Source organism: Anser cygnoides, chromosome 1 (assembly GCF_040182565.1).
Source record: "Anser cygnoides isolate HZ-2024a breed goose chromosome 1, Taihu_goose_T2T_genome, whole genome shotgun sequence".
NCBI classification, from domain to species: domain Eukaryota; kingdom Metazoa; phylum Chordata; class Aves; order Anseriformes; family Anatidae; genus Anser; species Anser cygnoides.
Genome location: NC_089873.1, coordinates 65,678,255 through 65,694,777, shown reverse-complemented (window position 1 = coordinate 65,694,777; position 16,523 = coordinate 65,678,255). Strand labels below are relative to the sequence as shown.

The 16,523-nt window shown below is 41.0% G+C and overlaps 2 protein-coding genes across 15 annotated transcripts in view; one reads left to right on the top strand and one right to left on the bottom strand.

Moving 5' to 3' along the window:
* The window catches only part of ERC1 (ELKS/RAB6-interacting/CAST family member 1), a 309,043-nt gene extending 308,888 nt beyond the window's left edge, over nucleotides 1–155 (bottom strand). For all 9 annotated transcript variants that reach the window (XM_066990214.1, XM_066990218.1, XM_066990216.1 and 6 more), the window contains exon 1: nucleotides 15–155. The gene's annotated coding sequence lies outside the window, so the exon portion shown is untranslated. The remainder of the gene's footprint in view (nucleotides 1–14) is intronic.
* RAD52 (RAD52 homolog, DNA repair protein) lies at nucleotides 99–16,230 on the top strand. Of its 6 annotated transcripts, none has more exons than XM_066990235.1 (13): nucleotides 99–240; nucleotides 2,216–2,343; nucleotides 5,616–5,704; nucleotides 6,982–7,083; nucleotides 8,046–8,139; nucleotides 9,478–9,545; nucleotides 9,830–9,948; nucleotides 10,039–10,114; nucleotides 13,019–13,215; nucleotides 13,426–13,562; nucleotides 14,188–14,268; nucleotides 14,826–15,071; nucleotides 15,388–16,230. In XM_066990235.1, exons 3-13 carry the CDS (start codon nucleotides 5,618–5,620, stop codon nucleotides 15,441–15,443), a joined length of 1,263 nt encoding a protein of 420 aa, XP_066846336.1. In that variant the 5' UTR covers nucleotides 99–240; nucleotides 2,216–2,343; nucleotides 5,616–5,617; the 3' UTR covers nucleotides 15,444–16,230. The 6 variants fall into 6 exon arrangements, with proteins under 6 accessions (XP_066846336.1, XP_066846335.1, XP_066846334.1 ...); XM_066990234.1 differs by having other exon boundaries at nucleotides 15,385–16,230; XM_066990233.1 differs by having other exon boundaries at nucleotides 13,420–13,562.
* The last annotated feature ends 293 nt before the right edge of the window (nucleotides 16,231–16,523 follow it).

Sequence of the window (16,523 nt, the reverse complement as noted above, 5' to 3'; positions counted from 1 at the left end):
GCGGGGCCCCTCACCTGCGCGGCGGCTGCCGCGGCACCGGCACCGGCAGCGGGCGGGCGGCGTCGCCGTCACCCCGGCGCCCCCCGGCGCGAGCCCCCGCGCCCCGCCCCCTGGCGGCCGCCCCGGCGCTGCGTCAGCTCCCGCGGGCGGTTTGGCTCCTCCGCCGCGCCGTAGCGCCCCTCCCGCCTCGGCGCCTCTTCCTGCGCGCGGCGGCGGCGGCGGCGGCCGGGCCCGGCACAGGTACGGGGCGCGGGGCGGCCGCGGGAGGGGCGGGGAGGGGCGCGCGCGCGGGGGGGGGGGCGGCCGTTGGTGGGCGCGGGCAGGGCCGGCCCGCCCCGCCGCATCCTCCCCACAGGGCTCACGCGTTTTCTATGCTGGTTGGAATCAATTTCACGTGTGGCAGTTGTGTTCGGCGAAACTAGAGGGTTTCCTCGGTCACAGTGTCACGCAGGGTGTGCTTCCCCGCTGCTGAGGGGAGTTTAAAAGCCTCTCCTCTCTTTTCCTTGGGATGGCCGAAGTGGCTTGTACGTAAATGATGCGATCATGAATCAATCTGACGTACGTTTAGAAAGAAGTATCCACATAAATAATTTATTCTTAGGTATTTGAGAAATATTTTTGCCAGACCTTTTCTCCAGAACAAGCTCCTTTCTTTTCATAGAGTCATAAAGATGTAAAACACCTCCAAGATCATCTGGTCCAACCGTCCCCCAGCACCAATGTCACCCACTAACCCATGTCTCCAAGCACCACATCTAGCCTTTCCTTGAACACCCCCAGGGACGGTGACTCCACCACCTCCCTGGGCAACCCGTTCCAATGCCTGGCTGCTCTTTCTGAGAAGAAATGTCTCCTCATTTCCAACCTAAACCTCCCCTGGCGCAACTTGAGGCCGTTCCCTCTAGTCTTATCACTAGTTATCTGCGAGAAGAGGCCGACCCCCAGCTCCCCACACCTTCCTTTCAGGGAGTTGTAGGGAGCATTAAGGTCTCCCCTGAGGCTCCTCTTCTCCAGACTGCACAACCCCAGCTCCCTCAGCCGCTCCTCACCGGACTTGTGTTCCAGGCCCTTCACCAGCTTCGTAGCCCTTCTCTGGACACGTTCCAGGGCCTCGATGTCCTTCTTGTACTGAGGGACCCAAAGCTGAACACAACACTTGAGGTGCGGCCTCACCAGAGCAGAGTACAGGGGGACGATCACCTCCCTGGTCCTGCTGGCTGCGCTATTCCTGATACAAGCCAGGATGCCGTTGGCCTTCTTGGCCACCTGGGCACACTGCCAGCTCATCCATCTTTACAAACGTGAAATGACCTGTTCAGGAGTGAATTGTTCACTTCTTGTAGCTGTAAGGTGTTCAAGTTTCGTGCCTGGAAAAAAGCTTGTATGCCAAACAAATGGTTTCTGTTTTCCTTAAGTTCTGCATATTGTCATAATAAGAGATTGCCTCTTATTGTAAACCTAGCTTATCATTTGTTGTTATAGGAGATTTTTTTCTTTATAATTTCATTAAAAGGTTCTTTGTGAGAGAGTGCCAGGTAATTCATTTGATGAAACATCTTCTATACAAAATTATATAGTAATGCAAATAAAGCGAGAAGTGACATGAGATACATATATTCTTAGAAAGCAAATATATGTCAAATTTAGAACGTTTTGGAATGGTCTGTGCTGGTATTGATGTATTTTTAACTATGTGGATCCTTTGCAGGCAAAAGTGACGATGGGGCACAATTTTAAAACAGTGAACAAAATCATGTAGGAGAGAAGTAATTTATACCTAACATAACTATTAAGAATGCGTTTGGAGGAGTACCCAGCAAAACCAGAAAAATATGCAGTCTCAAGCACAGCAACACATACATTAAACTAATCCATTTGTATTGGAAGTGGGTTTGTAATTGCAGGGGAGGTAGCGTCCTATAACTACTTTCAATGGATGTATTGATGTTCACAAAGGCTGTCATAACAGGAAACTCACCATAATGGGGAGATAATTTTCTTATCCTGTGTTCCAGAAATGCAGGAATTTACTGGATAGGCTTCATTTCAGATATTGGATGGTTTTGAATATTCTTAAAGAGAAACACTCGCTCACAAATTTACCAAGTTTCTATGCTTAAGCTGGATAAAGGTTATAAAAATCTTTATGTGGTGCTCGTTACAGCATTAATAAGTTAAAAGTGTAACCTGAATTAGTGTGTTCTGGTTTGTGCAGGCAGGGTGTCATCGTCCCAAACATACCAGAAGTAAACCCAGTCCTGTCTGATAAACCTGAGGGTTAAAGGGATTTGCTTTTGAAGCCACACCCACAGATTCCACTGAATTAACTGGGACTGCTTGAAGGTATGTCAAATCTGAAACGTGTGTACCTGAGGAGAAATTGTTAACATTGTGTTCCTATGCCTTGAAAGCAAATACATTTTAACTACTACAGACAGCACAAACTTTCTGTGTTACATGTTTTCATTCTCTTTTTGGAGTGCCTTTACTGTAGAACATAGCCTAGATCAACAGCAATGAGAGGCATTGATAGGGTATATTGATAGGCAAGCATCAGAGGCCAACACCCAGATTTTTCTCAGCAGCTGCTCTGTTCACTACCCCCATACAAACCAATACACACTTTAGAGTGCTATAGAAAATTAATATTTCATATCGGGTTTCCCCAAACAGCCTTTTTTTTGATTGAATACCTAATTTGTTGAAATTTTAAGCTTTCGTTACTGACACTTAAAAAGCAATGTTAAACACAATAGTGGTAACAGCTGTTAAGATTCTTTGCCTGTTCTAGTCTACCACGGCAGTGTTCTGAAGCACAGTGCAACGCCTGTAGTCTTGTGTGTGTTTTTCTCAATGATAAGAAAACTTTCTGAGAACATTACCGGTTAAAATGAAAACAATTCCCCATAAATAACTAATAATGGTCACAGTCACAGATGTAATAAATTATAATTCCTAGGTATCTCTAAACTATCCTCTAAATCATCCTCCATACACAGTAAGAATATATGAACTTCAATTTTTAGTATTTAAAGGCAGTTTGAAAATATGGCTTTTTAGCACTGGTTTATGCATCAGGAGATCTCCTACCACTGCCCTAGAGGGTGTTTGAGGCTCTTTTGTTCTCTAGTCAATAGCTTATCGTTATTATCTACTTCAGTATTTTAATGTTTCATGTGAGTTAAAACATACGGGGAGAAGGGGAGAAAGGAAACAACATTCTACTGAGGAGTGGAAATCTTGCCTTCCCTAGTTCCTGGTTCCGGTGTCGAGGGAGATTTATAATTCCATTTGCAGAATTAATATTTCTTTCTTCTGAACTCCTGCTCAAATAATTTTGAAATTGAAGTCACTGTCACTTTGAAATGCTCTGAGAATTGCTTGGAGACTTAGGGCCTTGCTGTGCTGCGTTTCACCAGATTGAAAAAAGAAATCACATTGCTCCAGTAGAATGTTTGGCTTAAACAAGATTCACAGCTGAAGCAAACTGTTGGTACAAGCAAAGCCTGAAACTAAACCAGCATCAGCTGTCTCATTCACACAAGCTGTACAGTAAATCATAACTTGAATACAAACCACTGACATGTTTAAACTGTTTATTGCAAAGACATATATTGCTAGAATTTTCTAGTGGAATCCGATCCATTAGATTAAAGCCATATGATGTGATGCTATTTTTAGTGGAATTCCGTGTTTCCTCATTCTCATTCAAAATCAAACCCTATACCTTATTCAGAGTTTTGTTAAAGCTGTATCTCTTTATAGAATTTAGACTGACAATGGTGCACACCTGATAAAAACTTAAAGGGTTTAATATTGATTTCAGTTAAAGCAGTTTTACTTCAAACTGCCACCCACCTGCTGTGTGCGTGTAGATTTGTGGCAAACTGCTAACAGGGCTGTGTAGGCAAATGCACACATTTCGTGCATTGCTTTTTCTCCCACAGGCTTTATGCTGATTAGGATCTGATTTAGGCTGCCTGGAGAGAAAAAAATATACAGTATTGTTCAAACTTTGATTTCCTCCACCACTCCCTCACCTATTTTTTTCTCTCTCTAAATGTCTCCTTGCAATGGATGCAGTGGACTCTGCTTAAAAAGGGGAATAGCCTACCTAAATCACGAGTATATCTCCTGGTAATATGAATTTCTGTACGTTCTCTTCCAAAACCAAATATGCTTACCACAAATTGCAGCTAACTTTTGATTGCAACATATTTAACTGTATAAGCACTATGCAATTACACAACTGTGGGACAGAAGATAAATAATTATAGCCAACCAAAATTAAGGAGAATTTTAGCTACACCTAGTATAATATTGGTATTCACACTTGCCAAGGAAATGGCTACTATCCTTTTTTCTGAAAATTGCTTTGAAGTTCTTCCTAGAAATTTGGATTCCTTGTTTAGAGATCAGAAAAACAACTTGTTTGAAAAAGTGCTGAACGTGAAGTACAGTAGCAAAACATAATATTTGTTAGGCTCCTACTGACTGTCAGATATCACTATCTGTAGAGGATTTTAAACTTTCTTCAACTGTTTTGATATCCCATCTGTCCTGTATGTAGATTGACTTGCCTTATATTTGTGTTGTATATTGAAGTCTTATATAGACTGATAAAGTCAGCTGTACTCAGCATTTGTGCAAATACAATACAAGATTGCCTCTGTGGGCTCATACCAAAGTGTTGCTGCAGCTCCTTTGTGCTCCTGTTGTATAAACTCTCAGCACCACTTCTCCAGCAGCACTGTGGAGTGGAAGCCCAGTTACCACTCGGCCGTTGTTGGATACTGACTTGGAAAAGGGTGCCATCTACTGAATTATCAGCACAGCTTCTTAAAACAGGTTCTGTACAACTTCTGTATGATTTTCAGCTCTATGTGATTTATGTGATACTGTCATAACCAAGACAATTATAGTCAAAACAATAATTTAAAATGAAGATGAACGAATCAGGGTATGGACAAGTACTATTTTAGAAAGCTCCTTTTGCTTTTTATCAAAGTATTGGTGAATATTGAAAGCAATGTAGGAAGACAGTGCTGAAAGGATGCGAAAGAACGAGACGTTTTGGTTTTCCTTACCTCGAATTGTACAATGCATTCACGCTTATCTAAAAGGAAAATATATACGTAATGTTACCAGTTTCATATTTAGAATAATGACTCAAAACATTTTGTTGGTGTTGTTCTAGTCTGATCTTATACAAGATCCAGATGCTGTGGAATTTTTATTTATTTATTTTACTAGCAAGAATAATTTATTTGTTCTTTAAATAAAATAATAATTTAATTCAATTCAAGCTCACCCTCATTGTTTTTAATGAATGAAGGACCAGAACAGCACCTCTGCTTCCCCGATAAAGCTAGCTATTTCTACCTGCATAGTATAACATACTTAAGAAGAGTTTTAACTGTTACAAAACATCACAAGACAAATTTCTAATTGGTCCTGCAGAAGTTCCATGGAGTGAGAATTATAATATTAATGTCTAATATATTGCAGTGGACTCAACACTTGCTGGGCATTGGACTTCAACACCTTTTTGACATGTCTTCTTATGGACTGTTGGTCCTGTTACTTTCAGTGTTTGTATTTTCTTTTATCTTCAGGGATGCCTGAAAGTCAAGGGAAAGACAGCGAAAGCCACATCAGCAGCAGCAGTTCCAGCACTAGCAATTCAGTTGCTCGCTTTGGACAGGTCAGTTCCTTTGTCCCGAGAGGGAAGTGGAAGTTCTGTGCTTGCACTTCTGGAAATCTGCTCTGCATATTTCCTCCTTTTAAAGTTGGATACTGTGCCATAAAATGGCTCATTTTATTCTCTTATATTGGGGATGGCTTGGCTCATGTTTACACACGTTCTCAGTTCTGGTTCAGAAAAGTAAACTGCTTTCATTCACCTACTTAAAAGAAATAAATTGGGGAAAATGTACGATAATCAATTTTCCTTTTTGGCAGCGAAATCCCTTCCCCACGGTAGGCATTTATACATAGTTTCTTAATGTGCACATATATTCTCCATTTTTCCTTACATCTTTTGGTAACAAGTTCACATTCTAGTACCACAAAAAGACCAAGTTATTCCCTTAAGTTTAAACAGAACCAAAGATAAATGCGTGAGGTTTGGCAGGCACTAGAACTAAATGGCACACACACTGTCAAATACTGTTCTACTGAGTGATGAGGCAGCCAATATGTGAATACACAATACTTATGATACAGGTGGTGAAATCTTTGTTCTGTCCCACATCATGACGTAGCAGCACAAGCTTTATCATGCTTGAATCCTTAAACATGCAATTAGGCCTCTCTAACCTTCGCAGAATGTAAATTGTATTTCTAGTAACACATGCAGCAAGTTACAACACTCTGGGCTTCCTAATGATACCAGTGGTGCTGGAGTTATCCAGAGGACCTTCCCTGCACTAGGGGAATATGCTGAACACTACTCAATACATTTCCAGTTTGACTGGTTGCCTGAGCTGTTGTCCTCTCTGCCTTTGATGGAATATGGTGATAGAGTAAGGTTAAACGTTGGTTTTGTTGGATTTTTTAAACATTTCCTGTGAAGAATTATATTTTATTTTTGAAAGGTATGTACAAACATATACTTGTATGCTTATGTTAGGCAGCCATGACTAGGACTATGACCACATTAAGATTTCGATAGGACACTAACAGACCTGTCTCATTTAAGTTCTTCTAATGTAAGTGATGCTTATGAAAAATGGAAAAAACTACTACAGTTTAATAATTAGTGTTTGTATACATGTGCCCTCAAGAATAAGGAAAAAACAACAATATAATGCACAAGTGTATACACACACCCCAACTTGTCGGTTACACCCTGATTCTAAAAATGGATCATACGCCTCTTGAAAGAACAGTATTTGGAAAATGGAATTAAGAATTGAAATGAGGAGAAAAGGGGGAGCTAATACGGAGGGAGTGAGAAATTTTGTCTTTGTTTTCATCAAGTGTCAATATACAGCAAATGAGTATCAAGCTATCCAGCATGCTCTTCGTCAGAAACTGGGTCCAGAATATATCAGCAGTCGACAAGCTGGAGGAGGACAAAAGGTATGAATCAACTTGCACAGATATTTCAACTCACATTTTTTCCAGAACTACTGTAAAAATAATAAATAAATAAATAAAATTTTTTTGAAGTTAATTTCCCACTGGTAGCACAATACACAAATATGAAAGCAAAATCAGGATAGCATAAACTCTGGCTTTAACTTAGCCAAAGGTCCTTATACACTTTAGGAAAAGCCACTTTTGAGTGCTTCATCCTTTAAAAGGGAATATTTGTCTACTTGTGGAACATTAAGGTTTTTCTCAGAACTGGAATATATGAATCATTATATGACATTAGGTGCATTTTTACCTCTTTAGCATCTGCTACCTCTACTTCCATTAATTCAGTTCTGTTTTCAGTCAATTCCCCCCACCACAGCTGTTATCAGGAGAAGGTGAACTTAATCTGGACCATCATTCACATTATCCTAAATTTAGCTCTGGTTCTTCAGTTTAAGACAATCTGTAGTCTCTTTTTAAAATAAATCATGTATATATGTGTGCATATGTATATATCACAGTATCACACAGTATCACAGATTTCTAGGTTGGAAGAGACCTCAAGATCATCGAGTGCAACCTCCGACCTAACACTAAGTACTCCACTAAACCATATCGCTAAGCTCTACATCTAAACGTCTTTTAAAGACCTCCAGGGATGGTGACTCCACCACCTCCCTGGGCAGCCCATTCCAATGCTTAATAACCCTTTCGGTAAAGAAGTACTTCCTAACATCCAACCTAAAACTCCCCTGTCGCAACTTTAGCCCATTCCCCCTCGTCCTGTCACCAGGCACATAGGAGAACAGACCAACCCCCACCTCTCTACAGCCTCCTTTCAGGTAACTGTAGAGAGCGATAAGGTCGCCCCTGAGCCTCCTCTTCTCCAGGCTGAACAAGCCCAGCTCCCTCAGCCGCTCCTATATATGTAGGTATACATGCATATATGCCTTTCTTTTCAGGTCTGCTACATTGAGGGTCACAAGGTAATCAGTCTGGCCAATGAGATGTTTGGCTTCAATGGCTGGGCTCATTCAGTCACTCAACAGAATGTTGGTAAGTACCTCTTTAGGATTAAAAAAAAAAAAAAAAAAAAAAAAAAGTCTTCTTGTTTCACAATGAAGCCCTGAAGGAGAAGTCTTTCAGAAAAGGACAAGAGTATCTATCCAAGGACATGGTCACTTCAAAGAGGGGGGATATATATTTTTTGGTATGTATTTTAAGTGTTAGAAGCTGGCAAAAGGCATGTGGAATTTTCAGGTGTCTTAGCACCGAAAATTTAATTATAATATAGGGTTTTTTTTCTATTTAGCTCTTGCACAGGAATATGTCAAATTAATTATTCTAAGGGTGTGTATTAGCTATTCTAATCAAGTTTTGTGATCTCTGTGGGAACAGCCAGTCAAGAGTTACGACAATTAAACCATTTGTTTTAACACCCAGCAGCCCTGAGCCTACTGTCATTCTCACCTGTAATTTTTGCATTCTAAAAAGTATCTCTGAGTTAATATTCCCCTAATCTTTAGGGTCCTTTTTTTTTCCCCCCCCATACCGATTCCTCTTCTAGCAAATATTTTTGTAGTAGAAAGTTTTGGAAAAACACTTTCTAGGAAATGATCTTTGGATGTTCTTAAAGCTTAAGCTTCCCCTGTCCTGAAAGTTGAAATAGTGGCTTCTAGAGAAGCATTGTCCTTGCAGATCTGCTATGCTTAGGTCCAAGTCAAGCTGTTGAAGTAGGTCAACCCAGCTGAGTAAATGTACATCTTTGCTTCTCTGCCTCACTCACGGCCACCCCATCCCCACCCCACTGCATCACACCCCCCACACTTTCAGGAATATTTCATACATGTGGCTGGTAGATTCTAGACATAAAGCAAGTTATTTCGTGGTTTTTCACCTAGCATGTACCACTTTTTTTTTCCCCCTTTTCAGTCAAGAAAAGAATGATGTAGTTCAAACTTTTTTTTCCCAAAATTATCCTATAACAAGTCATACCTTAGCAGTTAAGAGACAGAAGATTGTTATACTTGTTTATAAACCCATGTATCAAAAAATGATTGCACCTCTGGCAAGTTTACAAAACAATCGATCAAGTGGACCAGATGAGTGCAGAGTTTATACACACAATAGCAGGGTGCAAGTGTATGGCAGGTCTAGACGCTGATAACCAGAAAACATAATATAACATACTCAAAGCATATATTCAAGTTATCATTCTCAGCCCACAGTTAATATCTTGTAAATCGTGCTCCATTTGGTAGAAGACACAGTATCTCAGGCCCGTTCAGCAAGTATGCTGCAGGTTTACAAATATCCTGAAGAAATGCAATGAGATCTACATGTGGATCAGAAGTTTTTTCTATTATTTAGGATGTTACATTTCTCCCCCCCCAGACTTTGTTGACCTCAACAATGGCAGGTTCTATGTGGGGGTCTGTGCATTTGTGAAAGTTCAGCTTAAGGTAAGTGGACTTTTTGTTTGCTCTGTCTGTAGCTGAGCAATTGCTTAAGGCTGGGAAAGAAAGTTCATGCGTAGGTCAGGCTGTGGTTCTCAAGAGTATTCCGCTATACGAGAGAATATAGTGGCATCTAAAACATTGACCTTGCTATAGAACATCCAGCTAAGAGTGAATAATCAGGCTTAGGAAAGCACAGCATCTAATGAGAAGTGATAGATGTGCAGAATCTTCCTTATACTTAGTTGTTTGTTGTGTGTGTGTGTATTTTTTTTTAAATCTTACTGCAGGATGGGTCATACCATGAAGATGTAGGTTATGGAGTCAGTGAAGGCCTTAAGTCTAAGGCCTTGTCCTTAGAAAAGGCAAGAAAGGAGGCAGTAACAGATGGACTGAAGAGGGCGCTCAAGTAAGTGAAGATCAGTACTTGCACATTTGCAGAAGGGTATTGAGAGTTACCTGCTGTTTTCGGTGACAATTAATTGTCTTTGTTTCTCAGGTGCTTTGGGAATGCTCTTGGGAACTGCATCCTAGACAAAGACTACCTACGAGCTGTGAATAAACTTTCACGTCAGGTGCAGTACATGGTCTTTTACAGCAGGGACTGTTAGATATTGATTGTTCCTGATCATTCATGTTAAAAGGAATTTAAACAATAACATAAATGCACCTTATTCCTGAATATTTCCTGCTATGAGATCCACAGCATTTTCGTGCTATTTTGATTGCATGAACTATTTTACTGAGTTCTTCCCTAGCATTTTACCAGAACTACTCCAAAGTTTAACCATTTGCATTAGGCAAGCTTCCTGTGGTGAGGAAACAGTATTCTACTCAGGATCTTATGTGATATTTAGTGCCATGTTGTTTAAGTCTCTCTTTAGTGCCAGTAATGCATACAGTTATGTCTGTGTTCATAATAGGTTAAATGCTACATCAGCAATTGCTCACTGTTTAAACTAGCTTTTTCTAGGTGTCATCTCCTACACATGCTGCAGTTGCTAAGCCCATTTAAGCTTTGTCAGTTGCACCAACTCATTTCATCACTCTCATCCAGCCACTTGTGCTTAAACGTTCATCAGCAGTGATACCACTATCATTCACAGATGTATCACAAATGAAATTGAAATCCTTGGGAGAATAGTGTCTGTCAAGGCAGTGTGCATTGTATTTTGCCCTGTATAAGACAAGAGGCAGAACTGTTCTTTGTTTGTTCTCATTGACAGTGGTAGCACAATCTGATTTCTTACTTGGAATTTTAAAATCAGATTTATATGACATATTCCTCTCATTGCTGGACTTTTTCAGGAATCAAAAAAAGGATAGAAGTTGACTTCATACAGTGACATGATTGGCAGTTGCTGGAAGAGGTGATAAGAGGTTGTAGGCAAAAAATAGCCAGACAGTACATCTATTATCTGCATGACCTACCCTAAAACAGATAAAGCTCCTGTCTGCATTTCTGCAAAATCAGGACTATTTCATTTAGTCCTGAAGTCTCTCAAGGTGACAGCCTGTATGTTAACCAGTGATCAGCAGGAAGAACTGTTCTCTACATTTTAGTGAGTTCTGGCAGAAAATAAGGAGTTTTTCCATGAGGAAGACTTCATCCTTCAAATAAAGTTACTTAAAATTAAGCAAAATCCATACAGTAGCAATACCAATATGTGTGCTGATGGTTGTCTTGTCCTTTCACTAATCGTTATTCAAACCTCTGCAAAGCTCTAATGCACATCACCACCTAGATAGAAACTATACTCAGCATGGCCATTGCAAAAAAAGTTTAGTGTGCCTGTATTTTAGCTCTCAGAGGTCTGTTCATTGTTCTGTTTAGAATAGTTAACAAGTAGTTATTTTGGTAACAATATTTTTGTACTGTGGTCTCAAGCAAAGTTAGTTTCAAAAGGTGATTTCAGCTTTCAATGTAATCCAGTTGGGTCCTTCCCAAAAGAACACTGCAAAATACTAGATACATTTATGTTACAAAGGCGGAGCCTAAACCTTTAGACTGGATCCTAAAAGAATGTGGCTGTTGCCAGTTGCTTCAAAGTCTTACCACAGAAAAGCAAAAGAGGTAATTGTATTTTGTTCTTGTGATACATTAGCAGCACACAAGTGTCCCTGCAAATATCCTCTGCTTGGCTTCAAAATGTACCCGAAAGTTGCAACTGAATGATGATATAAGCTGGGTGCATTAGACTTGGCTGCTGGAGAATAAAGAATAGTGTTAGGAAAATATACATTCTAACTTGCTTTAAACGCCTCAATAGTATATACTACTTAGCAAATGGTGCCTCTTTAATATAAGAATAGTTAGTTTGTACAGCTGATGGGTACATGCCATTACTTTCCCTGCCATCACTATGGTTCTGAACAGTACGGGTCTTTCTGAACAGTAATAAGCCATGTTACTTCTTGCTTTGCTTTTCAGGCTCCTTGCTTACCTTTAGGTTTCAGTTTGCAAGGAAGGAGCTGCAGTTACTCTACCCTCTGAAGTACTAGGTCAAACAGTGAACCTTCCGAGGTAACCAACACCATGGAGAAATGCCTCTTTTGGAGGTCTCTGGCCCAGAGAGAGGAAAAAAAAATGTGTTGTACATTCCGTCAATGACAACAGTACTGTAAGCCCATTCTTTCAGAGTTACCACAAAGTGTGCTTTGGCATAACGTATTAGTATTGCCCGTATTAGTATTAAAGGTGCCCTGGCTGTTAATTAACATTAATCTTGTTAGCTCCTGATGTGTACCAGCTGGGGGCAGTAGGCCCCTAGGCAGTAACCTACCTTGCACATTGAGGAACAAGTAAGCCTTTTACCGCTGCTGATCCGTGGAGCTGCATAGGAAGGCTACCTTCATCATAACGGGATCTACTGAACTCTGCTGGTCAGCCTGGAGCTCTAATATGGCTCTGTCTAGCTAACTTAGGCTGTAGGAACTGATCCAAATTAAAGATGAAACAGATTTCTGTTTTGCCAGGGTCATTTTCTATTAGTGGTGTTGCCACAAACTTGTAAAATCACAGAGACAAACCATTTTGTCTTTAATAGAAACAGAGTACAATACCTTCCTCAGTGACCACATGCTCACAGAGCAAGTGTCTGCCATTGTCCTTTAATACACATGTGAAAACAGAACTGGCAAAACTAACAGATGCCAACAACAGACTTGTGAGACTGAGGAGCTACAAAATTCTTCCTCTATTCTCAGATGCAGCAAGCACAATATGGGGAGACATGAGATATCTGCCCTGAAGCACTCAACTATTAAACTGACACAAAGTTGCATGAATTTAGTAATAAACTACATCAGCGATGTATTAAAAATGCATTTTGGTTTCCTGTCTTACTGCTCCACTTAGGGCGAACAAAATAAGATTTCCTAACAGAATATATAGAAAAATATATAGAAAAAGCCTGTGCATATTTCATTAAGTTGGTGACAGAAATTTCTGAATATATTTTCTTTTTTTTCTTTTGTAGATACCCCCTGAGTTAGATTTGGTGAAAGCTAAAAGACAGGACTACGAGCCTGAAATTGAGAAAGCAAGATTCAACAGCTGTTTGGAAAGGCAGAACACAGGATGGAGAGAGCACCGTGAGATGGCATCCACTTGTAAACCTAGTCACACAGAGGCTTCTGTAGTGACGGAAGATGAGAAACAGCCAAACAGTTCCAGGTGAGACCACTACTATGCATTTATTTTACAAGATATGTTACAAGTTACTGTTCCCTTTAAAACATGGAGATCGCCCAAAGTAGAAGATGCCATAAAATACCAGTTCAGTGGATTTTGCTTGCTGTTATTTCTTTATACAACTTTCTTCATAAAAGATAGTTGCTGCAATCCTATTTTAACTAATTTTGTGCTTACCTGGGGTAGGGGCAGAAATTCAGATTCCTTAGCTATTGAGTGTGATGCCACTTACCAGCGGAAATTGCGTCAAAAGCAGCTACAGCAACAGTTCCGGGAACAGATGGAGAAGAGATGTCAGGTTACAGAAGTCACTCCTAGCAGCAAACAGGGTAAGATGTGGCATTAAAAATTGACAGTTTTAATGATGGCTACTGGCAGGCGCACATTATTCGTAGCACAGGAGCCTGACCAGTTTCTTTTGCTTCTGTACTGTACTATCACACACCTTTGAGACCAAAGGAAAGAGGATCATCATACTCGTTTCCCCACATTCTCAAAGTAACAGGAATGTCACCTCCAAAACTGCATAATTAAAACTGTAACCCTACAGCCACTCTAAAGCTTCATGTAGCACAGCCATTGACACCTGTACCATTAACATGCTGCATCAGAGCTGAAGCTGCAGCACTTCATTGAGGCTGGCAAACAAACCATGCATTAACCACTAATATGTTGGTCCTCACTCATGGGGAAGTCTGGACAGCTGTGTTGTAAGCAGGAACTTGGGGGCAGGGTAAAACAGGCTAAAAAACATCTTACAGTGGTGCAATTGCTCTTACTAGTCATCATCAGCATCTCACCATTCCACATACTGCTTCCAAAATGTAAGCAGTTGTGGGAAAAGAGGGTACCTGGTGGCAGCTGGTGATGATCATTTCAGACTTATGCTCTGTTAAGGAGGAACAAGAGTTCTTCTGTATTACTAACTTTAATCTTTGTGTTACCTCTGTCTAGCAACAGCCCATCCTCCTGTAAAACAGGACACTCCAGCAGCAGTACAACAGGAACTAGCAATAGAAGAAGATTTCTTTGCAGGTCAGCCAAAAATAATTAATCTTAATTAATTGTTATTGTTAAATCATGTTAAATCATTAACATTTATATTAACTCTTCGAAGTAGCATAAAGGTAAAAGTTGTGAAGAGGCTGGAATAATAGAAGTGTGAGTCTAATCCTGAGAGTTTAGCAGTAATAACCTTGCTTGAATAGCAGGGAAATGATATTAAAATGTAGAAAAGATGAGATGCCCATCACTACAAGGGGTTTCACACCGTGCCTTTCGGTAGAGCATGGTTATACACGTTTGGTAAACCCTTTTCTTCAAGCAATGTTGCACAGAAACAGAACATCTGCAGGGGCTGGGAGGAAAGTGTCTTTGCGTAACATAACTGGCTATTTGAGTTGCATACCACAGTGTGTGGACATTGCTGAAGTTCAGAGCACAGGGGGTAGTACTGTTCTCTGGTTGTGCACTGACATTTCACTTTTATAGTGGCCACCACCCACTACAGGAGAGTGGGCTGGTCCTGCAGTTATTGTTCCTGTAATGCCATACTGTCACCTGTGGTTTCATCATCTTTTCATTCATTCTAGATGATCCTGAACTTTGGGACATTTCCTTGGAGACCACTGATCTTAACAAGATAATGGGTCACAAAATGGCAGGCCCATTAGCTGGACACCAGACGCCAAAAACACCCTATGGACGTCATCAAATGATTACTCGTAACAGGACCCCTCAGAGAATGAATTATCACAAACCTCCTGCAAGACCTGCACAATTGCCGCCATCTGCTACTCGCATGAGCAACAGCCACGGTGCCGACCAGCATACACCAGGTACGTGCTATAATGAAATGACCACGTTCTTTCTGTCTTACAAACAGCTCCTGACTTTGAAAGCATTGCTAAATTACTTTGAAAGCATTGCTAAATTGCTTTGAACGCACTAGTTAGATTATTAATCTGGAGAGGGAGAAACATCCCTCTTTTCTCGGACCTGGCTGCGGACTGCTGTGATAGTGGGCTAGGACAACTATTTTTTCCATCCAACTATCCTCTGAAGGAAGAGCTAAATAATGACTCACTGAGCACTTACAGAAGCAGAGAAAAGCTTTAAGAAACTTCGATTTCTCACTGTCTCCCTGTTTAGCAGAGCCCAGCCCTCACAGAAGTCAAAGCTTGAAGAAAAGGAGGCTAGAACCTACATAGGACACCTGATGGTATCGTTACCTACATACTGGGTTACATCAGAAGACTGCAGCTGGCTGTTCAAAGTATGTGAGGAAGACTAATCTATTAATAGATTGTCCTGTATGTTATGATGAAGCCACACAGAAGAGTCTAATACAACCGGCAAGAACTTCACCTGCTTTTGGGTTGTTACATATTTCAGATTTTTTCTATGAACAAGTAATCATTTATGCTTCTGCAGCATCCACTTGTGGCTCTATTACAAGCTGGCATTACAAGTAATTTGCCTGAAATTGTAACACAAGTAATCCTTAAAATGAGTTGCCATTCATCATTTCTTTCTTCCTCAGTGTTACGTTTCAGCATACAGGAATGGTTTTTCAATGAAATGAGGGGGTGGGTTACGGTCACATGAGTGCATACACACTGCTCTCCTGGTCCATGTGGCTGTTTGCAGCTGTGGCAGTGCCTGCCTCCATTTGGAGCCCAGCTGTTTGCCCTGGGGCTGCACTGGTCAGAAGCGTTGCCCTTACCCTGACACAGCTCTGCCTCAGATTCTTCCTCAGTCAGACCCGATTCCTGTCCAGCAGCAGCAGCGCAGCACCTTTGTTCACCTGTGCCAGGGCAGGAGCATGCTGGGATTGCTGCTGAGGAGTACACAGAGCATCTCAGGCTGTTCCTTTGGATTCTTTGTAAAATGAAGGGGAGCTGCAGGTTTTTTTGATGTTTTAAATAAGCTTATAGTCGTATTTTTAACACAAAAATAAACATGAAATTTGGAGAAAACAAACCATACTCGTTGCTCTTCATGCCTCATTATTATTCAAACACTTACAGCTCATTTCCTGTTTAACATGCTCAAAGACACTAATGTGTTCTGACCAGGTGCAAGCAGGAAACTAGAGACACCACTGCGCACAGCATTTGCTTTAACAGGGGGCAAAGGTTCCAGTGGGTTTTAAACAGCGCAAAGCAGCAGAGATTCCTTCAAATAAGGTGAAAGAAAAAATTTTAGGCAGTGTTTAAGAACCACTCCCATGTCCAGGGTGAGAAGCCCTGCTCTGGAAAGGGAGCAGTTCTGCTGGGCAGCTACCTGGG